The sequence below is a fragment of the Lytechinus variegatus genome, chromosome 2 (assembly GCF_018143015.1).
Source record: "Lytechinus variegatus isolate NC3 chromosome 2, Lvar_3.0, whole genome shotgun sequence".
NCBI lineage: Eukaryota > Metazoa > Echinodermata > Echinoidea > Temnopleuroida > Toxopneustidae > Lytechinus > Lytechinus variegatus.
The window spans coordinates 861,643-889,229 of NC_054741.1; the positions used below are offsets into that span (position 1 = coordinate 861,643).

A 27,587-nucleotide genomic window follows, 5' to 3' on the forward strand; every position below is an offset into this window, starting at 1 on the left:
GCCGCTTTTCCGACGGCGGCGGCGGCGTCAACATCAAATCTTAACCTGAGGTTAAGTTTTTGAAATGATGTCATAACTTAGAAAGTATATGGACCTAGTTAATAAAACTTGGCCATTAGGTTAATCAAGTATTACTGAACATCCTATTAGAGTTTCATGTCACATGACCAAGGTCAAAGGTCATTTAGGGTCAATGAACTTAGACCATGTTGGAGGATTCAACATCGAAATCTTAACCTGAGGTTAAGTTTTTGAAATGTCATCATAACTTAGAAAATATATGGACCTAGTTCATGAAACTTGGACATAAGGTAAATCAAGTATCACTGAACATCCTGCATGAGTTTCACGTCACATGACCAAGGTCAAAGGTCATTTAGGGTCAATGAACTTTGGCCGAATTGGGGATATCTGTTGAATTCCCATCTTAACTTTGAAAGTTTATGGATCTGATTCATGAAACTTGGACATAATAGTAATCAAGCATCACTGAAAATTTTGTGCAAGTTTCAGGTCTCATGATTAAGGTCAAAGGTCATTTAGGGTCAATGAACTTTGGCCGAATCGGGGGTATCTGTTGAATTACCATCATAACTTTGAAAGTTTATTGGTCTAGTTCATTAAACTTGGACATTAGAGTAATCAAGTATCACTGAACATCCTGTGCGCGTTTCAGGTCACATGACCAAGGTCAAAGGTCAATGAACTTTGGCCGAATTGGGTGTATCTGTTGAATTACCATCATAACTTTGAAAGTTTATGGATCTGATTCATGAAACTTGTACATAAGAGTAATCAAGTATCACTGAACATCCTGTTTGAGTTTCAGGTCACATGATCAAGTTCAAAGGTCATGTAAGGTCAATGAACTTTTGCCATGTTGGGGTTTTTTGTTGAATAACCATCATATCTCTGTAAGTTTATTGGTCTAGTTCATAAAAAGTGGACATAAGAGTAACCATGTATCACTGAACATCTTGTGCGAGTTAGAGTAGTATTCAAAGTCAGCACTGCTGCTATATTGAACCGCGTGATGCAGGTGAGACGGCCAGAGGCATTCCACTTGTTTTTACAAAATGTGTGATATTTACCTGTGCACCAATCATAATGAGCCTGCTGCATTTCTGTGATTAATTATTTTAGTCTGCTTGCCTAGTCTTTTAGAGGAGACTTTAATCTGTTGTTACTGTGTAAGGGATAACCGCAGTTAGTGCATGTGAAAGAACCTCTTCCCTTTCGTAAATAGGGAGTCCTGCTGATGTAGGAGATGTATATTAAATTATCTGTAATGTCAATTTGTGGTTTGTAATTTGTGAACAATGTTGTAGAAGACATTTATAGTGTATAGTGTAAATCTTTTTCAAGATGAATTGTGTGACACTAATATGGCATACATATGTTGAAAGTGTCATTAAAAAGTGAACAGTCAGTCAAGTTTTGTTTGTGTGTTCACACTTTCCACCAATTCTCAGAAAATCACCACTCCCAAGAAAGTATCCTACCAGTTACGCTCCCGCACCATCCTCAGAGCTGCCGGCGAGACCCCCATTGGGCCTGGCTTCGCATCATCAGACGGTGCCAGTCCACTGAGGAGCCACAGTGCAAACAGCCTTACAAGCGGTGATATGACGCCCTCTCCTGCCCTGGAAGAGGAAGGAATCATTGACGAGGAGATGCCTGAACATGTCGTGGAGCAGTGCAATGAGGCTCTTACTATCGAACTCCAAAAGTTGCAGGTTGGTAACCATCCCAGAAACACAAGATTTTTGTTGTATTTAGAGTATTTCTAAAATTCTATGAATCACAGAAGTACGAGATGTTTACAGAATTCCAATTATGCTTTAGTGATTTGCAAGTGCAATATTGTATTATCTCCACATTTTTTTAATGGAGGACAAATATGTCAGTCTTCAACAACAGCATGAGGAGCATGAATCACAAAAGAAACAAGATGTTAAGAATACCAAGGATAAAATAAGTGATACTTAAAGCTAAATGATAGTAGTTGCAGTAAAGCACTAATTTCGTGAGAAAGTCTGTAAAACCAAGGTTAAGTATAACTATATCATCGTGGATCTTGATCTGGTACAGTTACATAAACTGAACTTTGTGAAATCATAAAATCTAAGCTGAAATACGATCACACTGAAGATCGCCAACACAGATAGGCACACGTGGGACAGTCTATTATTATTGCTGCAATAAAGACCTGACGGAAGTGAGCGAATCCGCGCTTATTTTGCTTATTTCTCCGCAATTACACAATTTCTTCCAGAATCCTTTGGCACATATTTTTTATTCATACAAACAGACACTTGGGTGGTCATTATATTAGATTCTGTAAAAAGTCATTTTGAGATCGTTACCAGAACTGGAATTTATCTTTAAGTGATACTTCAAGTGTATCCATACACATAACCAATGTCGCAATCATTTCTTGTTTGCAGGACAAATATGCAAATCTTCAACAACAGCTTGAGGAGCATGAATCACAGAAACACAAGATGTTACAGAATACCAGTAAATTAGAACATCAGCTGCAGCAGATAACAGAGGTAAGTTCATCCCAGGGTGGTTAAGACATGGTCAAACTCCTTGTTAATTTGTGTGCAGTATAATCAATGGAATGAGAGACGACCCCCAAAATCTATGTCATATTTCGTTGCCTGATTAAAACAGTGTTAACCAGTGAAAGATTCAATGGAAAGTGAGATCAAAATATGATGTTGGAGTGAGAGATCAGTTTGTTTGCTGAGCAACTTGTATCTTCCCAACCTTGAATGGTAGGGATCTGTATAATACAATAGACAGAATAATTTCATTTGCCATTGGATGTATTTTCATTCAACATTATTGTCACTGTATGTGTTTTCATGGTGAGAACTGGCATGATATAGTAAGAAAAAAATGAAGGTAATAATAGTACCATCAGAAATATAAATATTCATTACTCAATTTGTTTTAATTTTTAGTGTTTTAACAAAGGATATCTACATTGTGTCTATTTCTCTATTTTTATACATTTGTTTTTTTATTAATTTATTTTGTAAGAATCTTATTTATTCATTTTTGAAACAATTTGTTTATTAGTTCATTTATGTTTTTTATTTATGTATTTTTTTTTTGGGGGGGGGGTTGGGGGTGGCTACCAATACTAACACTTTCAAAAATTATGTCACCCAGTTAGAAAAAAAATTGCTTCAGTGATCACTTTCATCGTTCCAAAGATTTTGAAAGATAACTGACCTGTATGATTGGACTCCATGATCCTTTTCAGCTGCATTCAGTTGAATCGCAAGCATGGCAAGAACAGGAGAGGGACCTAACCACCAGGCTCTCTGAGGCCACCAGTCAGCTTAAGACCCTGCAGAGAGAGTATGAGATCACCAAGGGAGAGGCAGAAGACTTCAAGGTGTTGCTTCAAGCAGCAGATAAGGAACTTGGACATGAGAAGAGACACAAGAATGAGGTCACCCAGGATTGGGATAAGGCAAGGGCAGCACTTGATGCTCAGGTAATGATGAAAATGATATGAAACATTCAATTTAGTATATGAATGTAACAATGGCCCTAGTCCAAGATAGATGGTTTGGAGTTTATAATGATACTGAAAGTAATAAGTTCCGAAAACTGTTCTCTCAGTGTGACATGAGGAAAATGATAATGCTATTATTACTTCAACTTTAGCTGAGCTGCCTTGGCACTAAAGCGTTCGAGAAATTCCTCCTACCTTCCGGATACCCATTCACCTCACTTGGGTTGAGTGTAGCAAAATGTGGGTAAATTTCTGGCTGAAGGAAAACCGCCAATCAAACCCACCTACCTCTGATTGAAAGACAAGAGTCATCCAAGGAAAACAATTATTTTTGTGTATGTCCACTGAGGATTTTGGTCTGTTATTCATTCATTCCAGGCACTTCAGGTTGGAACTTTGTAATGGAGATTGCTCACAAGCAAGACTTAAATATAAGCAACACCGTTTCATTCCAAATTCAATTTGGGCGAGAGATAGACTTGGGTTGTTCTCATAGTCTTATACCCAGTTGCAAAGTGCCTTTAAGATGTGGCATATTTGTATGAAGTAAAAACAAGTAAGGAGAAAGAGACTTCTTACTGCACCAGACCCAATAGATCTAGATTAATTATTAGCAACAGACATTTTGCAGTTACTGTTAAAGTGCTCAACTATTATGAAGAGTTCAGATAAACCCAACCAGGCTGAGCTTGTTTTTTTTTTTTTTTGGGGGGGGGGGCTGTTCAATGATCTATTGCCTCAGATCTTGGCCGCTGATCAGAGAAAGGCTGGGAAAGTTTGCACCATGGCATTATGTTATATTATCTACACGTCTGTTTGTTAATTTTTCTGAAATAATGCCATTTGATTTTATAGATTAATGCATAAATCCTTATTTTATTAAAGAAAATTTAATCTTATTCAATGCTAGGGATGGGAGGGGTTTTGAAATAAACATTCTACTCACTGACAATTGATTTGAAAATACTCTTAAATTTTTTGAATCATAGAAATTACTATGTAACAGACTGAATTAAGATCAAATATCCATTCTTATTTTTTTTCTTTTGTTCATTTTTGTTAAGGTGGTGCGCCTCGAAAATGAACTATGTGGCCGATCAAGAGAGCTGGAGAACCTCTTAGAAGACAGAGAACAACTCCAGGTCAGTTATTAGTTATTGCATACAGGTATTCTTCCTAAAAGAGAAAAGAATCTTCTATTTTGTGTTTAGTATAATGTACCTCTGTTTGTTTGCAGTTCCATTTATCAAGTATTGTGTGTGCTTCAGATAGCTTCTTGCAAGCTTGAATCTAATGCCATATGAAAAGGCATAGCTTTTTCATATGATTTCAAATTCAAAACATAAAAGTAAGTTTTTTTTCACCAGCCTTAGTATCCAATTTGTAGCCATAGTATTTCTCTTCATAATTGTGGCATTTTTATACTAAGATTATTTATTCATCACATAATACTTCAGGATTTTCATGGATGTGTATATCTTGTGTAAAATTACACTAGCCTAATTAATGAAAGTCAATGCAGTTTTGCCTATTAGAAAGTATTCACCAATTTTTTTTTGTCTCCCCTTTCCTTTGCAAGAGCAATGTGTGGTTTCTAATTGATTGTGTATTTGTAAAAACCTGGTTGTAACGTGCATTAACTACAAATAATACCGAGAATGAAATAATCTGAGTTTATTTATAAAATTATATAGAGAAAAGATGTTTGGAGGGAAAAGTATTTGTTTAGCTTCTTTGTAACATGATTAATTTAGTTTTGAAATACTTCTTTATTATGATGACTGCACCACTTAGAATGATGCATTATGGGTTTTCAACGTGGCCACATTTGAGTAGTTAAGGACTTGAGGTGATGCTACTTAGGCTGTGGTTTGTTTCCGCTTGACACAAGGCTGATACATTATTTGTGTGTTCTCTCATGGTAGGATGCATACAATACCTTGCAAGAGGAGCATGAATTCCAACAACAGAGGGAGGCAGACTTAGAGAATAGACTGAAAGCAAAGAAGGCAGAGGTCCTGCAGCTACAAGAAGAGATACAGGTACTATACACATTACATTTATTCAAACCCCTCAACCATTCTGACGTTAGAGGAGGGCATAGGAATTTTCGCCTGTTCTGCTCTCTTGTTTTAGTATGATTTTCATAATTTTCTTAATAATTTTACTGCGCACTGCAATGGGAATAAGTTATTTCCTATTCTGTTTGCCAAATTATCCTTTTTTCCAGCTACATTGCTTGGGAGGTCTGTGTGTCTTTTTCTTTCCCTCTTGGTCTACTTTACTCCATTTCTCTTTGTTTCTGTCCCTCTCCCTCCCTTCTCCCTCTCTCCCTCCCTCTCTCTTCCACTACATGTATGCCCCAATGTTGTGTCATCCCATACTGACTTCTTGTTTCGATATGATTTTCTACTTTTTCTTGATAACTTTACTGCACACTCCAAAGGGAAATATTTTTTTTTTTGTGTGTGATATCATTCCTAGTTTCAAATTTTGTGGGTTGTGGGGTCTGTCAGAGTACATATCTTTCTTTTCCTTTATTCTGGCCTCTTTTTCTATCTTGTGCAGTTTCTCTCTCTCTCTCTCTGTACTCCTCCCTATCTTCTGCTCTCTTTCTTCCACCTTGTCCAATGTCTACCAGTGTTGTAGTGCCTTGATGCTCGGCCTTGGCCTTAAGGCGCCTTAAGGCCTATTTTTTCAAAGCCTTGGCCTTGAACATTCAGGCCTTGGCCTTGAGAGGGCCTTGGCCTTGAGGATTTTGAGCCTTGAAATTTCAAGGCATTTTCAAGGCATTTTCAAGGCTTTTTCAAGGCATTTTGTATTTTGTACTTTCATTTGTTTTATAAAAGTAATTACAAATGTTTCAATTGTTCTGTACATCTAATGACACTAATGACACTAAATACTACCTAAATACTAGCAGCAGCAGAAGCAGTAAGTGTACTTAGCAGTGCCATCAGTCGCAATTATCATTACATAATTATGTAACAAAGAGAAGTGATGAAAATTAATATTGTTTATTGGTAATATGATGTAATCATGACTAATAAGGATAATAACAATATCAATAATAATGATAATAATTATGATTATGATTATAGTCAGTGGCGTAACTACAGGGGGGGCATGGGGGCATGTGCCCCCCCCCCAATCGGCTGACTAAAAAAAGGAGGAAAAGAGGGAGAAAGGAAGAGAAACGTAGTGGGAAAGAAAACATTAATGTTCATTATAATGTTATAATTATGTTATGTTACATTACATAAGAAACATTTTTTTCATATAAATGAAACATAATTGGCTCAGGGCATATATGTCTTCATTGTTCCTGGTGCTCCCATTGTCTGTTTACCGAGATATATAATCCTGCTATACTAAAACCTCCCGTTTTCAAGTCAATATACACCACACTACCAAATATATTTCCTCGCACTTCGAGTTATTCTTTTACATGTACAATAGTATGCTTTTTTTCATGAACACTTTAAGTGATTGTCCCATTTTAAGGTCTTAATATAAAACATTTCCTGTCCGTGCTTACGTTTGCAGTAGTGGATTGGTGAAAGATGTCTGCTCTCCATCAATTCCTAGAATGAGTCCTTAAAATGTCCCTTTTTCTGTTTTCTTATCTGAATATCAAAAATTTTCAGCTCGCGCTTCGCGCTCGCATCATTTGGTTAGTGAACTACGTAAGGTCTTCTTGAATTCCTACAAACAAGCCTTAAAATGCCCCTCTTCAGGTCTGAATTTCCTAAATTTTCAGCTCGCGCTTCGCGCTCACAAGATTTGATTAGTGAGATGGGTATGTTAATCATGATTACAAGTGCTTTATGTGCATGTTTAGATGTAATTCTAACAAAATCAGCAAGTGCTTATTGGCACTCCCATTAAATGACTATGGTGAGATGTGTATAATCTTAATAGATAAAAGATTCCTAAAATATAGTCCTTAAAATCTTCCTGTTTGGGGTCAATATTTACAAAAATTTCAGTTCGCGCTCGCATTATTTAGCGAGACAGGTACGTATCATGATTACAAGAGATTGATTGTAATGTCCCTTTTATGTTTGAATATCAAAAATTTTAAGCTCGCGCTTTGCGCTCGCATTATTTGACTAGTGAGATACATGTCCGTACATTGGCACTGTCCTTATAAAAATATCTCTATTAGGTCAGTATACCTGGCAACTGGGCGTGCTTCGCGAGCTCACTAGGCAGTTCCAGGTTTTTGCTGGTGCCCCCAATGCCGTGACCCACGGTACACCACTGATTATAGTGATTTTATGACAGGAATAATTCTGACAGATCTGACTGCAATTTTGAAAACAATTTTCATACTTTAAAAATAGCTTACCTACTAAAGAATGATAACAACGTTGATTTCTATTCCATTAGGTTTTCCTTGTATTATTGTCTTTGACCAACAAGAATGTTTTAAGTCTTAATGATATTCTGAAAAGATTCGGTAAACTTGAACACAAACTTCAATTTCGTCATTTCCAAATGGGCTATGGCATCAATGGCATGATGAACCAAAAATTTTGAGGGGCCAAGCATGGCATACAGAGCAAAATTTTAGGTTTCAAAATCAACAAATTTTGGATTGTGCTTGCATAAATTATTGTTAAGTAAGGTTCGCATTCAATTTACACCCCAAAAAAATGCTTAGAATGTCTAGTTTTTAGGTCGGAATATTACAAATTTTTGAGCTCGCGCTTTGCGCTCGCATTGTTTGATTGGTGAGTTATGTATCCTATTTATGAGTCACTAAATGCAGTCCAGAACAGCTTCCTTTTCTGGTCAGTAAAAATTTCAGCTTGTGTTTTGTGCTCGCATTAATTTGTTTAGTAAGTTGCACACCTTTTTCATGATTACGAAAACAGCTCGAAATATTTAAATTTCATTTCTTATTACATCTTATTACAGCATCTTGCAAGGATGCCCTTTTAACAGTGATTAGCACCATAATTGACCCAAAATCGAGTTTTACAACTTCAAAGTTGATTTTTTTTTTCAAAACCACTTGCTTGCTATGCCAAAATACCTGTCTTATCAATTATAAATCACTTAAAAAAGCTTTGCTGAACTGCACCAAAATTCTCATTTTGACTTATATTGTAAGTGCATATTTGGCTTTGACCTCCCCCCCCCCCCCCAAAAAAAAAATACATTCTGCCTCCCCTGTACCAGGTAGAGGAGAAAGACATATGTTGAGAATGGGCATGCCAGGATCAGATCACCTTGGTAATAATAATTATTGCAATGTGAATCGCCTAGAACAATAATTAAATGTTTTATGTCTAAATCTACAGGATCTATCATGAAATTATTTTCGTTTTAAATGTACAAGGGTCAAAAATTTTGCTCGCTCACACCTTTTATACATTTGGTCCTGTGTGTCATGTATGCCGCCTAAGCATTGTTTTCTAATTTGTTTTCCATATATTGTACAATTGAAATGCCTTGGCCTTGGCCTTGGCCTTGGCCTTGAGGTTTTCAGGCCTTGGCCTTGGCCTTGGGTTTCCATGCCTTGGCATCAGCCTTGGTTATTGAAGCCTTGGCCTTGGGTATTAAAGCCTTGGCCTTGGCCTTGGCCTTGGAGGTTTGAGCCTTGACTACAACACTGATGTCTACTGTGCCATCCTTTTGCTTGTGATTAAAGCCGACTCCCTGTGACCAATATAACTCATCTAGGGTCTATGTCTTTCATCTCTTTTGATTCTCTTTCTCTCTCTGTCTATGGTAGAAACAACTGGAGAAACTGGCGAGTGAGTGTGATAAGAACATGCGGTTGACAGCAGAGCTTCGGCAGGGAGACAACACCAAACAGGACCTCTTGGCAGCTCAGGAACTTATTGATCAGTTCAGAGAGGAACGGGATCATCTCCTCCAAAGACTCGATACAGAGGTACGTTTTTTATGGTAACTTATAGAGGTACACAGCTTACATGATTTCAAGACCAACCTTCTTTGACTCCTTAAACTGGCAACACCCTTTAATTTTTTATTAATTTGTATACTTTGACAAAATAAAATATGGACATAATATGAATATAAATTAATGATAAAAAAATCTCCAAATAAATTGCTGATTTGCCTTTTTCAAAAGTTGTTTTTGTCATTTTTCTTCTATGAAGAGGTACTGTGGCAAAAATGACATTGAAAGACAAGCAAAATAGTAAAGAATATTTGTTTTGATTAACAAAAAATATATAAGATGGCAATAGAGGTAGTTAGGTGTAAGAGCTGATTGCCCATTGAGATGTAAACACAAATATTCCCATCAGAGCTATGGTGAACAGACTCTGATGGGTAGGAAACTAAAATGTTTTCATCCACTTTCAGCAAAAATGGCATTACATAGAGAAGACACAGACATCCAGGTTTTAAATCTGGTTAATTTCTGATTACAGGGGTGGCTGGAGTCACCTCACACTCACAGATATCGCCCTCAGCCTCCTCCCTCCACTTACTCTATTTGGTGCATCCTCCTTGAGCCTGACCCTCCTACTCTCCACCACTTGCTTCTCCCATGTCTGCTTCAGTTGCCCCCTTGCCCTCTTACCAGCCACCCCCCCCCCCCAAACTGAAGCACCACTCCATTCACCTTGCCATCTGATCTACTGTCTGTTCCAAATCCAACATCTGCATCAAAACCACAGTTTTCTTCTCATCCATCAGCTTCGCACCACACTGCGCTCTCACCTTTGCACTCCCAATCCTCAAATATCTTCATTTTGTTGGCAGATCAAACACCACATTCAGCTCCCTACATTATCACTGATTTCATGTGACTCCTACAAACGCATATAAACTTTCATCTTCAGAGGAAACCTTTTCCCCATAATGACCTAAACCCTCCTAACACTCATGTAGAAGAACAAACAATCATAGAAAAGGTTCATCTGATTGGTGTGATGGTATGAGAGAAAACTTTCTCTTTTCTACTATCAAGATATTTTCTCCCTGTTTTAGGTAAGCTTTTGCTTTCAATGAACATTTTCTCACGCAGATCAAAACACTGTTTCAAATGTGAAGTATCATTCTAGGGATCTGTTATATAAAACTATTTCTATTAACAGTTAAAAGCTACTGAAATTCTTCAATCTCATTGGTTGGCACTGTAAGTAAATTTGACATAGACAGTTTACATTTGTTATTATAAGTCTTAATTGGGCTATGATTTATTCCTTATTTGTTTTGATGTGCAGGCCCTGAAGCTATCCTCTTCCAAAGAAGAATTAGAGATGGTAAATTCTGCAATGACAGCTCTGAGGAAGACCGATGCTGAACAGAAGGTAAGTTGGTAGTTTGGCCATAATATGGAAAGAGGGTTGATCTGGGTAAACTTTGACTCAGAGATTTTTGCATGGGTGGGGGGTTGAGGTCAAAATTTTATTTTGCCAACTCTCAGATGTGTTAGAGTATTTTTTGGTGGGGGAGGTATAAGGAGTTATTAGTTATTCGTGTCTCATGATCATATCTACAAAAGCATTTTTTCTTAATCATTTCTTCTGACATATTTTTTCCAACAAAACTGTTGCTCCTTTTTTGTCATTATGGCAGTGGATAGATTTCTGTGTATTTACTTGCAAACATAATTAGACAAGCTCTCCACCTTGGAAACCTGACTGAAAAGCAATAGTGAAAAAGGAAAGGGAATATCTTTGATCTGGCCTCAGTGTCTGTGATGAAAGCTCCTCTTTTACATAGGTGCTATGAGTTATAGCTCCTAACAATGAAACTAACAATAAACCTGGACCTGGGTATTGTCCATGAGAAGGGATTATTGATTACCCTCCCCCATCTCTTTCAATTGACTTCCTGGGTATTGTGTTTGACTCACAAGGATGTAGTGATATGATTTTTTGACTTGGAAAGAACATGCAACACTTGTTAGTATTTTTGAAAGTGAACGTATCCATGCACGTGTCTCAAATTCTCGGTGTCTACTAGATAATAATAATTTATGGTATTGTAAATAGGTCAACAAACTATGATATCATGCTGTATATGAAATACATGTATTTTAAAGATGAGTTTGCCTATGTCATATCAGAACTCTGCATGCTGAAAAGTAGTTGAACCAAGAAAAAATTGAATGCAAATAATCTAAACGGGCATCATGGGGGAAATATGTGGTTGTATAAAATTGTGAGTGAAACATGTTTCAGGATATGCAATAGTGTTAACAAAATGCACAAAGAATTTAAAAAGGCATAACAAATTGGTTAAGGTATACATTACGTGTAGAAGTAAATGAGTAATTTTTAAATGGCTAAAAAAAATCATAACTTTAGAGGAAAAATATGAACCCAAAGTTTGAGATATAGTAAATAAAGATGCATTCAACAATGATGATTAAACTAAGTATGATATCTTGGCATCCTTTTTTCTAAAATAATGACTGAGAAAATATAAGATATGGGGATATGAAGCCAAAAAGAGAAGCATAATTTCTTTTGTATCATTTGTGATCATGATAGGAAGCATTGTCCAGCCTGATGACAGCATTGCAGGATGGGAAGAGTGAATTGAAAGAGAAGGAAGAACAATTGGCCAGTGTATCCATGCAGCTTGAAGACACTCGAGGACAGGTGACACTCCTAGAAGCTGCTCTTGAGGAAGGAAAGACCAGTACTGAGAGTCTCCAGACTCAGATGGCTGCACTGGAGGACAGGATGCATGCTCAGGCTGGAGATTACCAAGAACAGGTCTGTGGCCTTTGTTGGTGTCTTATCGGGGTGTAGGAAAATGGGAATAGAGCCTTTTGATGTATGAGGTGGCAAGTTTTGAAGGTCTTGAGGTCCAGATGGCATTACTGAAGTATGGGATCCATGCTTGCGCTAGAGATTACCAAGAACAGGTTTATGGCCTTTGTTGGTGTAGGAAATTGGGATAGAGAGCTTTTTGAGTATAAGGAGGCAAGTTGTGAAGGTCTTGAGGTTCAGATGCCATTACTGAAGTATGGGATCCATGTTCGGGCTTGAGATTACCAAGAACAGGTCTTTGGCCTTTGGCAGTGAAGTTATCAGGGTGTAAGAAAAGGTTCATGGGAGAGAAAGTGCTTGAATGTATAAGAAGGCAAATATAGGAGGTTTCAGAGTCAAATGTGGTTCAAGGTTCAGAGTTTTATCCGCTGAGCCACCACACCTCTATGACCCAAATATACAAAATCATGTAGCCCTGAAACTTATTCTTTTCTTGATGCATGTAGATTGAACAAATGAGGGCTGATTCTATGGATGCTCATCACCATCAGAAGGAGTTACTCAAGGAACTTGAGAAGCAGTCAGAGGAGCTCAATCAACTTCATAAACAGGTGAGAGGAAATTTGCTTTAGTAAGAAAATTAAAGAGGTAAAAGAGAGTAAAGATGGGAAATTAATTTGATTTTTTTTCTTGAAACCAGTCTCCAGTAGGGCTAATGCCAGTCACCCCAACGAGACAGTAAAGTTGACTGAAAGTATGTCATTGTAATAGTCATGGTCGCTCTGTCTGATTGCACTTGTATTTTTTTTCACATTTTAAAATTTTTGTTCACCAGATCAAGGAGAAGGAAGAAGAGTTTGATGGAAAGGAATGCGAACTGAGGGCCACCATCAGAACTCTGGAGGAACAGCTGGATGAAGTCAAGACGAACCTCTCCACCGTTGTTGTTGAACTTGATGAACCCGAAGCCAAGAAAAGGAAGATGGCTGACAGCCAAGCCGTGGAGATTGAATCATATCCTTCTAGTGTAGGGGGGTTGAGGTCAAGTTCATGGGCTATACCCTCTGATACTCCAGCCAGGTTTAGGTTTGCAGAGCCGCAATACAGCAGTTCATGGAAAACTTGATCAATTATCATGACCTCATTAATATCTGTTAATTGGAACGTGTGAATGTAGATTGTCGAAGAATTATGTTTGTCACACTGGCCCAGATATTCCATTATTTTGTTCCTACAAATTTCCATTCAATTGAATAAAGAATGCATGATTCCTTTAAACTGTTGGATATAATTATTGTATCTTTTGTGATTGATGTTGAGAGGAGAGACGAATTGTAACATCAATCAAGTTATTCAAGTTCAGTTGTAAGGGGGGGGGTTGAGACAATGATCCTACATGTAGGTACCAAATATTCAGTACAGGATGAATAATTTGTTATCTTTGAAATTTAAAAAGAATTGTTGACAAAATGTATGCAGTTGGCATGTCAATGCTATTGGTCATGAAATTAGTCATACTGGATATCATGGTAAAAAGAAGAATGGCCACTGTGTCAAAAGAAGTTGTCAACATGCACAGATGAAATCCTTGTATTTTGTAGTTGACTGAAAAACCCTCTTATTATTTATTTATTTATTAATTTATTTCAGTCTTCTTTAAAAAACAGGGTAATCATTTCAGGCCTGCTTTTCAAAAGAGCCCTGTTACATAAATATTCACACGAATGAGAACTTATAATGTACAAAACCATACAGATAGAACTACACAAAAGAACACAACACATTTGTAATTAAACTAAATTGAACTAAAATAATCTAAACTGAACTAAACTAAACTACACAAAAAACTTAACTAAAAAAGGAAAACGAAACCGGTAACCAGCACGACATAAAGAGTTTGGCTTCTATTATTATAATAAAAATGAACCAGGAATTTCCTGCATTATTTTAACAATGATGACAGGTTGATTGTGCATATTTGGGTCTTAAAAGAAGGGAGTGTAGTTGCTGTACGAATATAGGTTGGTAGTTTGTTGTAGATACTTGGGGCTACGAATGAAAATGATCTTTTTTAACATTCAGTACGGGGTTTTGGTATGAACAGTGGATTAAAATGTAGAATGGCGGGTGACATAATAGATAGCAAGACCATTTAAATAATAGGGTGCTAAGTCATTTAGTATTCAGACTGTTGCTATGGTTACCATCAACAATGACACCTGAATGTTGTGACCTAAGTTTAGGAGATGTGAGCCATTGTGTGTTGATAATGGTCCTGAATTCTCAAGTTCAATTTAACTTAGACCAAGATTATGAAAATCCACTCCCCCCCAAAAAAAAAAAACTGTTAATATTGTACATTTCTTATTTTAACTCTTTGCTTTCATGATTTGAATAAAATTCTTCAGTTATTATTCCCAGACAGTTAAGGATGATATCAGTGCCAAATGAGTTGATAGATTGAACATTGGCTGTTAGAGGCTTATGCCACAAATGGCTTTCCATAGTATACACCACAACTTTATACCAGAATTTAAAACCAAACAAGAGTTCAGACTACAGGCCTTTGTCTGGTCAGAGCATTCCAGCACCCACTGACTGTCAAGAGAAAGTCTTTGTACCAAAAATTGAGATGTCATCACTTTGGTATAATGTATGTTGGCCAACGATTGAAAGACTGATCTGTTACTTTATATCTGCGTTTCTTTTTGTTGCATGCAAAACATCAGAGCAGAATGCTATGCCAGTACACTACTCCATGTGTATATTCATCATTTTGTAACAAAATTAGCTCTTGCTAATCAAACCATTTTCCTGAAATTTGTTCGACATAGCAGCAAGAAAGACATACACATTACAAATGTACGTTTCCGATGCAGGTATGTTTATGTATTCAAACATAGTCATCATTGAATAACCTTTGAGTGTAATCAAGCCAGAGCTGTGTCTTTCGGTTTAATTCCTGCAAGCATCTTTTTATCACTAATCATAGACGATATGGAATGCGTGGAAACGGAGCGGAAGACACTTTGGGAGATTCCTACTAAAAGATGCTGTAAAGTCCATGTAATATTGAAAGGCAATACTGTAGAAGGAAATCAAATTTATGAATCGATATGTACGAATATCAGGCTTTTTGTAAGGATGTTAATTGAGAATGACCTGTGAGTTGTGGGATTTTTTTTCATTGAAATTAAATTATTGGCTGCTTTTCTTTGTTACTGTATATACCACCAACCTTTTCACCCCTCCCCCCTTCCCCCCCCCTCCCAATCTTCCTGAGACTTTTTCATTTATATCAAATTATTGGTTACCTTTTTTGCAATTTTATGTATCATCACTTTTTTCACCTGTTCCCCCCCTCCCCCTCCCCCATCCCATCACCCTTCTTCCCTCCCCTCACTTCCCCCTTCCCCTTCACCCCCTCACCTTCCCCCTTCCCCTTCACCCCCTCACCTTCCCCCTTCCCCTTCACCCCCTCCTTCCCCCATCAACACCCCTTCCCCTCCCCAACCCCCTTGTTCTTTTTTTGACCTTCCAGAACTATGTTAGGAATGAACAGGAAGGTAGTTAAATGGACTACAAAACATGTTGAAAGGCTTTTGCAATTCTTATCTGTTCCTAGACCTTCAAAAGATTGACATGAATCATTTAGATAAAATATTCATGAATCGGTAGCTTTGAATGTGCCTCAATAACATTCCCCACATGTTTTTCTCTACTCTGATCTTACAATGGTTATCATCAGAAGGCCTGCTTTCTTTGTGATTCAAATGTATGGAGGTTAACTTTAGCCTGAATACAGTGGCGGACCGTGACCCGGAGGAGACAATTGATTGGAGGGGCACTGTATTGTTTGTGAACAATGCTGTGCCCCTCCAATGCTTTGTCTCCTCCGGGGTCACAGTCAGCCACTGCCTGAATAAATTACTTGGAATCCAAGATGAATATAATTGTTGCTATGGCTGATAAGCCTCTAACAAGGTTTCCAATTGTCAAAAAACAGCCTCTGCTTAAAGAGTATGCATCTAATAGCATACTCTCAACAATGGACAGGTATATTATATCTACTTCACTTTGTCCGAAGAGGTTGACAGAAAAAAAGCAAAGAATGTGGTAGGGTATTTAATTATAGGCTTGTGAAAACTCACTGCAGACACATTTACTGAAAGAGAATGACCGAGATTTACTTCATTGTGTCTTCAAAGCAGAACTGGTGAAAGTATACATGCCTAGTGTTGTTAACTCCTTTGATGTGTGGTGATACAAACTCTTAACCCATAATGTCTTCTTTGAAAACCTGTATAACATGCCCTCCTACAGAAAGAAAACATGATCAACTGAAAGATGTGATAAGAGGCAGTTTAAGTGAAATATATACAAAAGTAATGGGAAAGTTGTTCACATGTGACATCACACATAATTGTTGCATTGCAAATGGGACGATCTACATTACAATAATGATCTTAGCTTTAAATGCTCATAACTTTCTAATTATTCATTCATTTTTTTCTCAAACTTTCATTAATCTGTTTCTTTGATTTTTCTGTTTTCGCACAAACTATCTTGTTCCAAAGATTTAATTTTGCCTTAAATGGTTACTGAATGATTTGTTATATAAGACTGCATTTTATTTGACTAAAATAATCTGGCAATAGACCTTTAATTTATTCAAATTCATGCATACTTTTTCAACAATTTTTTTTTGACTACCTGAAAGCTTGGTAGAGGCTTATCAAACATAAATGAGTAATTTATTTAGAATGGATTCCAAGCATTGTTTATGAAATTATCTTCTTGATTAATACTAGATTCTCAGGTAAGAAATATGCATATATTTGAATAACTCATTCCGTTCGCTTGCACATTTTTACATCATGTGAAGCATTCAATGAAACAATTGACCTGGATTTATCAGTGTTTGGGTTTACATTGTATACATTATGTACACAAAGTTTTCAAAGCCTTTTACTATGAATTTCATCACACCTTACTATGTAATTGCAGTATTTCAAATCAATATGTTTTGAAGTGATTATTGATATTCCTTAACCAATCATGTCCTCTCTTTACGCTGCGGGAATCAGAGAAGCGATTCAGAGAACTATCCCATGAGTACGACAACATGAGAGATCAGATGAATGAAGAGATCAGTACACTCAAGGTAAGCATTTCATGAAACAAATATTGTTATAAGCTACCATAATCCTTATTTCTGATTCGTTCACAGCAAATTCAGTTGGAATCTCTGACTACTCATTTCATGAAACAAAGATAGTTATAAGCTACCAAATCCTTGTTTCTGATTGGTTCACAGCAAATTCAGTTGGAATCACTGGCTATTCATTTCATGAAATTCATGAAACAAATATTGTTATAAGCTACAGAACGGAACCCCTTTATTCTTGGCATTTCAGTATTTTTGGATACTAGGTGTGTTTGGAGCATGGACCAGGGTGATGTACACTGATTTCAATGGGGGCTATTCGCATGGCCACATCATTGACCCCATTAGCCCATTCAACCAATTTTTTTATTTTTTTTTTTGGGGGGGGGGGGCTTCAATCATGGACCATCAAGACACGGTTTCCTATCTCTTGAAAGGCAAACAAATTTTTCTTCCGACATTCTTGCTTCGGTACTCTTGTTTATTTGTCTATATACAGATGAAAGCCGATGAACTGGAAGATGTACGCATATCCAAGGAGATTCTGCAAGCCCAGCATATGGCACTTACGTATGAGATGGAACAGGTTCAGAATGAGAAGACGGAAAAGTAAGAGCAGTAGTGGTTCAAGATGGATCTTGAGATGGCTCCTGATATTCTGCAAGATTACTATGCAAATAAATCGAATAGATTAAAAAATATATATATCGAAAATCACAAATAGTGTGAATTATTCAGTCGGATAGGGGTCTTAGTACACAAAAAGTACACGGCCTGTTCATCAATTTACTCAATGCAAGCCTGTTGACATGTATTGGCTTATTTACAGAGGTAAGTGAATCTGTAAAGGGTACATTTAATGTGATGCAATGATTGTTGGATTTTGATGGTTTTGATTTACCCTATGGCCCGTATTCTGAAGTCGGGTTTAACTTAGACCATGGTCTAACTCTGTGCTAAAATTATGGGAAGCCAAAAGTGTCAAAATTTTTATTCAGTTGTATGTTTCTTATGTTTACTGTGCTCTTTCCTGATTCTTCAATGGTGAAGACAATCCTCTTTTATACTTCCTACACAATTATGAATGATTTAAGAGCCAAATGAGCTGAAAATCTCTGATGTTAGTAATTCATGCAACAATTGGCTTTCCATACTTAAACCACAACTTTAAACCTAAGTTTAAGTTAAACCCGATGTCAGAATACGGACCTATGTCTTTGTTAATGTCTTTTCTTCCATGTGCAGGGTATCCTCATTGCAGGATGAAGTGTATAGTCTAAAGAGAGACATGGATCGTCAGAAGACATTATCGTCTGGTATGAAGAGAGACAAGGACGAAGCTGAACAGAGGCTTTACTCAGTCCAAACAGAGTGAGCAATCTTCCATGTTTTTATTTCTCTAAGTCCACTGCATGCCTCATGACTGCTCTCCAATCCGATTTTTGGAACAAACCCCATTTTTGCTTATTTTGTGAAAATATGAACTGGAAATATGGTTAACAATTTTTTTTTCATTTGAAGGTAAAATTAACTAAGAATACTGATATTGATAATTGCAAGCCATTATTTTGAAGTTAAGGCCAGATTTGTTTAAATTCATAGAGGATTGCACAATCGCTGTGACTTCATTATGTATAGATATCGAATTTGATATCATTCTAATAAAAAGGTTAGTATTGTTACAGATTCATATGAAGATAATAGAAGAATAATAGAATTTTGCGCTGTTGAGCTGTTTCATGTTTAGATAGTTGGAACAAATGTTTATTCCGAAATCTGGTCACTGACCAATCACAAGGTGAGGTTTAGCCTTTGCAATATTGCATCAGCTTGGGTCGTGAACTTATCAATCACTTCCTGGTTCATTACCCAGAGTGGATCATTCTGATCATTTAGTCTTGTCATATACAAAGTTGATAACCACAGTTGTAATTTGTATTCTATTGAAAGAGGGGTGTAACACTAGCGTATCCAGCATAAACTATGACAAAGAAATATACGGGCCCATGCACAAGCCTAATAGAGCCACTTTTGTCCCCAGACAGTTGGGCCCATGTAATCCTTTGTAGGATCTGATGCTGGATTTGCACCTGTGTAAAGCAATGTTTTTATCCTGGCTCACAATTTAACATGGAAGATTTATATTTGTATGTAAACTATGTCTGTTCAATTGGTATTATCCTTCTCTTGAGTATTAAAACTGTAATAAGTAATTTCAAAAATGAAAGTAGAAAAAAATAAACCCACCAAACAAATATGCACGAAGTTTGTGTCATGATCATATTATACTATGTGTATCCGATATGTAATTTAACTAATTTTTAAAGTAATGACCTAATGATTTCATTAAATCGTGTCTCTAAACCTTGTCTCTATATTTTCAGTTGCTATTGTGTAGTAAGTACTTTTTATTTTGTTATGTGTGGATCTATCTGTTAGTGCCTGTGTTTTTGTTTCATAGATTATGAAAAATAAGATGAATTTTAGTAAGATCATACATTTTTTAATTTTCAGATTGGATCAGGCCAAAGCTAGAGAAGAAATATTACAGGAGAACATGGATCAGGTCATGGAAGATTTAGATAGGTAGGACTAATGATATTATCAAGTTTATTGTTGACTGATGGTGATATTATAAAGTTTTACACTTGGCACAGCAGTGATCTTTGAATTACACTGGAACTGATGTCATCGGGCGATTTCAATTTCAGTGCAGTGTTGGGAGCTAGTTTTGGTGTTAGGCTAATTTTTTACACCAGCAACAGCAGTGATCTTCATATGATATTGGAACTGATATCAGAAGGTGATGTCAAGTTCAGTCTTAAGAGCTGTGTTCTGTCTCATGTAAAACTCGGACTTGACAATAAGAGTTCAATCTTCAGGCACCATGTCTGCTCCAGCTGAAACCTTGCACATTAACTAGTTGTAATGAATACGATAAAAAAGAATTGGGTTTAGGGTAGACAGTTTAATGATCCATTCTCTTTGAATATAGTGAAGTGAAGAAGTGCATTGGGAAAAAACTTAAAATTTCAGCAATTTTTGTGAGGAAAGTGTGAGCGACCATTTACACAATTTAACACACACCAGAGCTTAAAACATTTATTAAGAAAAAACCCTTTAATTCTGACATTGCATGAGAAGTGATGCATTGTTTAGTAGCAAGGTGATGATATTTTGATATGTATCGTGCAAGCCTGGATGTTTTTTGGTTTGATTTAGTTGAATCAGACTTAACATATGATCCATGATTTCTTTCTCAGAACATCCGCCCTTGAGAGTGCACACTTCAAAGAGAAAGAGGACATCAAATCAAAACTAGAGGAAGAAAGAGAGGAAAAATCTAAACTTGTGAAGGTAAATGACTTATTTTACTTCCATGAAAGCTCATCTGTGTCAATAAGATAAATATTTGGCTATCCACTGTATTCTTCATAAACAATGTGACCTTATCTAGCTTTGCTGATGGAGTGATGAATGATTGGTTGTAGACATTCAGAAGCTTTGTCTTCGATCAGAGGTTTGAGTGCCCTGTGTGGGTAGCCTCCTTCCCACCCGTCCTAAAGTAGCAATGCTCCCTAACCAACATGTGATGTCCAGTGGACTTGATGTGAATGTGCTTGGGGACTTAGGAAGAGGTGGAGCTTGGGCGGTGATGACCAAAATACCTGGTACTGAGAGAATGTTAAGTTTCTCCAACATATTATTGTGTTCGGGATTGGTAATAATTTAGAAGGGAAACGTAAATGGAGAAACTCTGGAGGAAGCAATGCAGTTCAGCTAGATCATGAAATTTATATTCACAGTTCCAATAGTTGAACAGATATGAATGATTTGTCAACATAAAGCAGGCAATGGAAACAAATATTCAGAAGTTTATAATGTAGTTGATATCTAACTCCAAATCTGTGGATGTTCCTCTCAGGGTCTAAGTCTATATCTCTGTTTATGTATATATATGTGTGTATCTCTAATAATCAACATATGTATTGGGGGGTGTAACAATTTAAGGTGAGAGTGATCTAAAATGCTCAGATTGGTCTACAAGTAAATGTCTAGCAAAATCCCTCTGGTATAAGGGTGTGTGAGGTAATGCTCAGTGCAGTGACTGGGGTTGATAGCATGAGTCATACTTCTTAGAACTTTTGTTCCTTGTAGTTAGCTGACATCACGGATGTTGGTCTTTCATGGTAAGGGTATAGGAGTTAGAGGTAATTGTTGCAATTTGAGCAGCAGTTTGTGGAAAATAGCCCCAGAAAATGAATTTTTAAAAAATACCTGCAAAGAATCGTATAATGAGGGCTACTTCTCCAAGCTTCCCAGCAGACATTCACACAAAGTACATACGAAAAACCTTATTTTTTGCCCGTTTAAAGGCCACCGCACACCTTACGACTGTTCGCGATTTGATTTTGGAACAAATCGCATTTTGCTCATTTCTGAAAATGTGAATGGAACATATCATTTAATTTGAGGTTAAAATTAATTAAAAGAATACTAATATAACCATTTTGAAAGATTGCAATCCTTTATTTTGGAGTAAAGGCCAAATTAGTTTCAAAATCGTAGCCAATCGTACGACTGCTATGACGTCATTACGACTAGAAATTGAATTCGCTTTTATTCTAAGAAGGATGATAGCATAGTCACAGATATGAACATAGGTATTCGTACGATGATTTAGAACATTACACAGTAAGATCTTCCAAGTGTCAATATTAGCATCAAATTCTACTACATTTTATTCTGAAATCGGGTTGCAGACCAATCGTAAGGTGTGCGGTCGCCGTAAGAGTTATTACTACCTCTACTTTTCATTATGCAGGAGGTGAGCAGATTAAAGGAGGTGTATGAAGAAGCAGAGAAAAAGATTACAGAGTTGGGTGGTCATCAAAACCCCAAGCAGAAGATACATCATTTCCAGGCTGTGAAGACAGAAAATCATCTTCTGAAGGAGGTAAGATTGACATGGGTCCCATTTCATTAACACTTGTTATAATAACAAATGCAAGCTTACCATCAGCCAATCAAATTGAATAATTTCAGTTGCTTAAAACTGTTATTGCAAATCAGTTATGAAACAGACCCCTGTAGTCAACCCTTTTATCAGCCCTTGCAGTAAGCCAACAAAAGAGTGAAGCAATTTGTATAAAGTCATCCTAAACCCCTTTAAGATAGAATTTTGTTGGTGCCCTCAAGAATCGCAGTGCTGCCCTTAAATTTTCCCCACCACTGACAGCAGTCCACTGTCATGCCCTTTTAAGCCAATGCTATCCAAATCTAAATTCATGCAATTCAGACAGAAAATAAATACATTAGTAATACATGCATGCAGGGAAGTCCTTTCAAAGAAACAAGTTTGCATTGTAACCCAGCTAATCTTGATAACGGTACCATAACCTTGGTGCAGGTCTAAGGCAACTACAAGGGTGTAATTGCATAGTATCTGCAAGTAAATAAAATTTTGTTGCAGTCCCTCAACAACTTTTTGGAATAATAAAAGATTATTGTCCGTTTGATACTTTTCTGAGCATACATAGGTATATTTTTTTTGCCATCGACTCATTGCATCATATTCTTTATCATGTGACCCGTGATAGCTACATGTATAAGTATGGGATTTCTGGGTATTTGTAAGAGCAATATTTCTTTCCATTTCACTGGTGAGTCTATGCCTTTTCTCTTATGGAGTACTCAGTATGCTCACTTTATGTGGACTCTCCCAATTTACCCTTTCAATTTTATGTTTCAATTTCTTTTTTTTCATACTCATTACCCCATATTTTCCACTTTGAAACCATCAAGATTCAGATGATACATGTAGTTATCAGCCAATCAAAGGTCAGTACTTAAACTTGTCTTTATGTGAAATTGAAATACCCCATTCCTGACAAGTTCATCCATTTCCTCTTCTCCGAACAGCAACTCGGCAAGGCACAGTCAGACAATGAGCAGATGAAACGAAACTATGAAGTGCTTCAGAAGAGGGTTAACCAGCTCATCAGCGGGACATCCGGAAGCAAGAGCCACTTACATATGTTGCCTTCTGCCCTGAAAGAGAACGCAGACCCAGACCTTAGCTCAGACACGATGTGAGGATCATCTCCCATGCTTTCATATCTATACATGTAAGACTGCTGAACCTCTAGTTCAGTTGTTCAGGGTTATTCTAGGATAAATTGCCTGGGAACACAACTCCTTTAGTGACTGGCAAGTTTTCCTCAAAGGAGTTGTCAGGTTGTCCTCAAGGAGTTGTCCTAATGGGAAGTGTGTCCTCTAGGGGTAATATGCGCATGTGGGAATAGTATCTGAGGTATTTTTTTTGTTTGAGACAAGGTCTTGTAACTCGTAAGCCACCTCGGGCTAAGGGTGTAACTTTCCCGCAGACAAAGCAGGGATTCCTCTTTTATGTGTACAAAATGGCTTGTTACAGATGAATGTCCCTTATATTAAACAATTCCACTTGACATCCCTAGTAGAAATATACATAAAAAAACATTCTTTGTGTTCACTCATTGTGATCAAGATTGAAATCTGAATAGTTTGATGTTCAATGTAGTCTTACAAGACGTTCTTAAAGAGTACAAGTAATTGTTCACGACATACTATAAATTTTCTTTTGCTATGTCAACAAATCTCAGATTTACTTATATTCAATAGGTCCTTAAACTTGCATGCTTCTCTCTTTTTCTCTCAAGGTCCACAGAAACAGCCTACAGCATTGGAACAAAAGCACTCTTTGGAAACCTGATGCCTTGACATGCTTCATTCGGGTATCCGTCTTTTTCTGTAACTCATACTGCTGCGACATTGAACACACAGACCTTGGCAAGATGCTCCAAATGTCGCTCCCTTGGCTATCACAATCATCATTTTCCAGGTGAAATATCAAGCTGTCTTGATGAAAGGTATAATGATCTTTCAAAGAGATCTGTATGTCTACAAGGTCTAGATGCGAAAAAAAGGCCTTTTAGCATTCCAACTAAGTCAAAGCCAGTCTTGTAAGGGATGCCACATATGATCCAGCTATGGTTGTTCAAGTTGTATATCTACAAGGACATATGAAGAATAAGCCCTTTAGCATTCCAACTGAGTCAAAGCCAGTCTTGTAAGGGATACAACATGTTATTCAACAACAGTTGTTCAAGTTTTTATATGAACAATAAGCCCTTTAGCATTCCAACTGAGCCAAAGCCAGTCTTGTTAGGGATGCCACATGTTATCGAGCAACAGTTGTTACAATCTGATGAGGATGGGCTTACAAGTTTTTTTAGGAATAGATATTGAATTAGGTAAGAATTGTAAGTGCAATGTGACAACTATTCTCGGTTCATTTTATTCATTTACTGTTGAGTTCTGTAATTCCCATTGATTTTATTAACCTGTTCCAGATGTCAATGGGTTAACTGTCTGACTCATTTTTCATATTCCAAACAGATCAGGGAGGACAAAAGGGACTATTTTTGTATTATTCAAGATGTATGGTGTATGGGAAAGATTTACACTGCCTTGATATTCAATTCAATTTCAATTTAATTTATATTTCTCAGTATAAAAGCAATATAAATAGTACAAACTTGAAATAAATCAGACATAGACATAAATAAAGTATTATACTGAAAGGGTAGCAGCCAAAAAGAAGTTAAGCTAATGTACGGCCGACCCAAAATATTCCTGTTAGTTTTCCTTATTTGGGATAAACAAATATGGCAGTTTCATTTAATTGCTGTACTGCCTTCATGCACTTCTGCTTTGTTTTAGTGGAACTCTAGGTAGAATAAAAGTTTTACCTGTTTTTGATATAGTATTTCCCATGAACTTTGTCAAAAAACACAGTTTGGAAGGGTGAATATGTCTATCAAAATACTAAGACTGTGTGTGTCTGCATGGCTAATCACATCTGAAGTGAAAACCATAACGTATTTATTCAAATAAATAGGGGAAAATGAATTGTGCATAACAAAATCAATAAGTGACTCAGAATAAGACGGCTATGAATTTGTTATTTCTTTTGCAAATTAATAGCAGAAACTGATAGCATAACACGATTCCGTACACTATTTCTTCTGATGATTTATTTTTTATATAAAATTTCAAAGATTGCAGTTTTAATGAATTTGATTTTTTTTTTAAGAAGTGCTTCATTGAATCTCAATATATTCCAATAATGATTACTTTTCATCATCTATAAGGAATATAACCATGTTTTACATCATTGGATAAACAAATTCATCTTATAAGATATCATGCAGTAGTGATTGTGTAACAGCACCCACACATTAAGTGAACTCTTATTTGCATAAGGCTCATGAAAGTTAATTTGTGAAGTTATACAAGCTAAAATTTTAAGTCTGATTTTGAATTAATTTCAGTGTTATGCTTCATTGATTGTCCCTGTTCATCAAAAAAGGCAATCAATCTATTTAATAGTTTTTAACATATGTTTGTTTACATATCAATTTCTGCAATCATTGCAAGCAACAATTTTTTATTTCATTGGTCAGATTTTGCAGCAATTAGTGTAAAAGAAAAACAATAAGGAAATTGTCTTAATTGTGTAATCTTGAAGTGTGATTTGTACTAGAGGTCTGACATGTGGAAGATTTTTGTGACCATCTGCCTCAAAAATCCCTGAATAAGCTACCTTCAACAGACTGTTGTCAGAAATACATATAGTAATTTAGTCTTTATGAAAATTAAGAATAATTTGATTATCTGAAAAGTAACTTTTTTCTCCATGAATGGTAAAAGGGGGGGGGTGTTATGGTCCAGTCCCCACCCCCCCCCCCATAAAATTTTGTGATTATCATGCATCCTGAATCATGACATGTCATTGACAATTCTGTTCAGTTAATAAGAATCTGAAATTTTGGCCAACTTATTTTGAGGTGGACGGTCACATTTGTGGTGGATTATTTAGTTAGTAGTGGATATGGCAATCATACGTTTTTAACACAAATTTTTAAATATGCATGTGTTGGTGATTCTTTCAGAATGGGAAATTTGAAATTTAAGAACGATGATCCTCTACCTATTGATTATAGCTTCAGTCCATAATAGTGTTTGCTGAATCATGATCACTGATGCAATATTCATAAACTTTGACTACCAGCTGTTTTAAAATAAGCGTTACCTAGCTGAAGTCTGTAATAAATAACTAGAACCAGTAAATTTTTTTAAACACATAGTGATATCTGAAACATGTCTGCTGCACTTGAATAGTTACTTGAATGGTCTGAAGCTCCCAGTGTAAAAGGCTAGCACAGTTACTGTATAAAAAAATAAGCAAGGGTTTGAATGAGTGTAGTATATGTATATGATTATATAAATGTGTGATTTTTTAAATTCAATTTAGATGTACATATGTAAATTTACTGTATCTTTATGGTAAAGTAAGGGAATTACATTCTTCTCCGACACTACAATTTTTTAGAAAATCAGGTCTGTTGACATCTCGTCGGTCCGCATTTGTGATTTAGTATTTTCCTCTTTGTTTGAGATTAATAACCGCTGTTGTATGTGTAAATCTATGAGTTGGTAGATATTTACACCAAATCATTCTCTTTGCTCCTAAAATTAACTCAAGTTAAAAAAAATAACTGAATTGAGATATTATGAGTACAAAATGAATTTGATGAGAGATAAACAATGTACGGGGAATAAACAGGATATAGGCTTGATAATTTATTTATATATTCTGCAATACGTAATGTCCCTTTGCACTTCCACAGGACATTAAACTATAGAAATTACTTTTTTTTAACCCTATTGTCTCATTCACAAGATCCCTAAAATGTTCAATCATTAAAAGGAGTGCTGTTGTGCATGCCTTGAAATTCCCTCTGTGAGAGAAATTAGAATATGCATTATACAATTACACATCAGAAAGATATTCATGAATAAATTTTTAATGTAATATATTAAATTCACCCTGAGTTTCATTCTTGTTTCTATGAAGATGTCATTCACTTATTTTACTTGACTGCAAAGAAGTAGAATAAGTAAGTAACCTTTTGAAGACATTGGGATTCAAAATCATTAATCCTCTGAATGGTAGAAATCTTGAGAGCTCAACAAATCATGGTTGTCATAAAGTGGCACAGTGTTTTACTAAGGGGTGGGATGGGGTGCAACACACCCACTACTCTGGATATCGGTAAATCTGCGTGCCCATCAG

At 36.4% G+C, this 27,587-nt stretch overlaps 1 protein-coding gene across 1 annotated transcript in view; it reads left to right on the top strand.

The window, feature by feature from the left end:
* LOC121407016 (kinesin-like protein KIF15) overlaps window positions 1–27,335 on the top strand; it is a 46,137-nt gene extending 18,802 nt beyond the window's left edge. The window contains exons 18-35 of the mRNA XM_041597908.1: window positions 1,473–1,736; window positions 2,448–2,555; window positions 3,278–3,514; window positions 4,600–4,677; window positions 5,461–5,577; window positions 9,279–9,440; window positions 10,744–10,830; window positions 12,019–12,246; window positions 12,750–12,854; window positions 13,079–13,257; window positions 17,317–17,407; window positions 17,910–18,019; window positions 18,656–18,781; window positions 19,925–19,996; window positions 20,674–20,767; window positions 22,236–22,367; window positions 23,333–23,538; window positions 24,109–27,335. Coding sequence (XP_041453842.1) covers window positions 1,473–1,736; window positions 2,448–2,555; window positions 3,278–3,514; window positions 4,600–4,677; window positions 5,461–5,577; window positions 9,279–9,440; window positions 10,744–10,830; window positions 12,019–12,246; window positions 12,750–12,854; window positions 13,079–13,257; window positions 17,317–17,407; window positions 17,910–18,019; window positions 18,656–18,781; window positions 19,925–19,996; window positions 20,674–20,767; window positions 22,236–22,367; window positions 23,333–23,506 — 2,364 coding nt within the window. The 3' untranslated portion in view covers window positions 23,507–23,538; window positions 24,109–27,335. The remainder of the gene's footprint in view (window positions 1–1,472; window positions 1,737–2,447; window positions 2,556–3,277; window positions 3,515–4,599; window positions 4,678–5,460; window positions 5,578–9,278; window positions 9,441–10,743; window positions 10,831–12,018; window positions 12,247–12,749; window positions 12,855–13,078; window positions 13,258–17,316; window positions 17,408–17,909; window positions 18,020–18,655; window positions 18,782–19,924; window positions 19,997–20,673; window positions 20,768–22,235; window positions 22,368–23,332; window positions 23,539–24,108) is intronic.
* The last annotated feature ends 252 nt before the right edge of the window (window positions 27,336–27,587 follow it).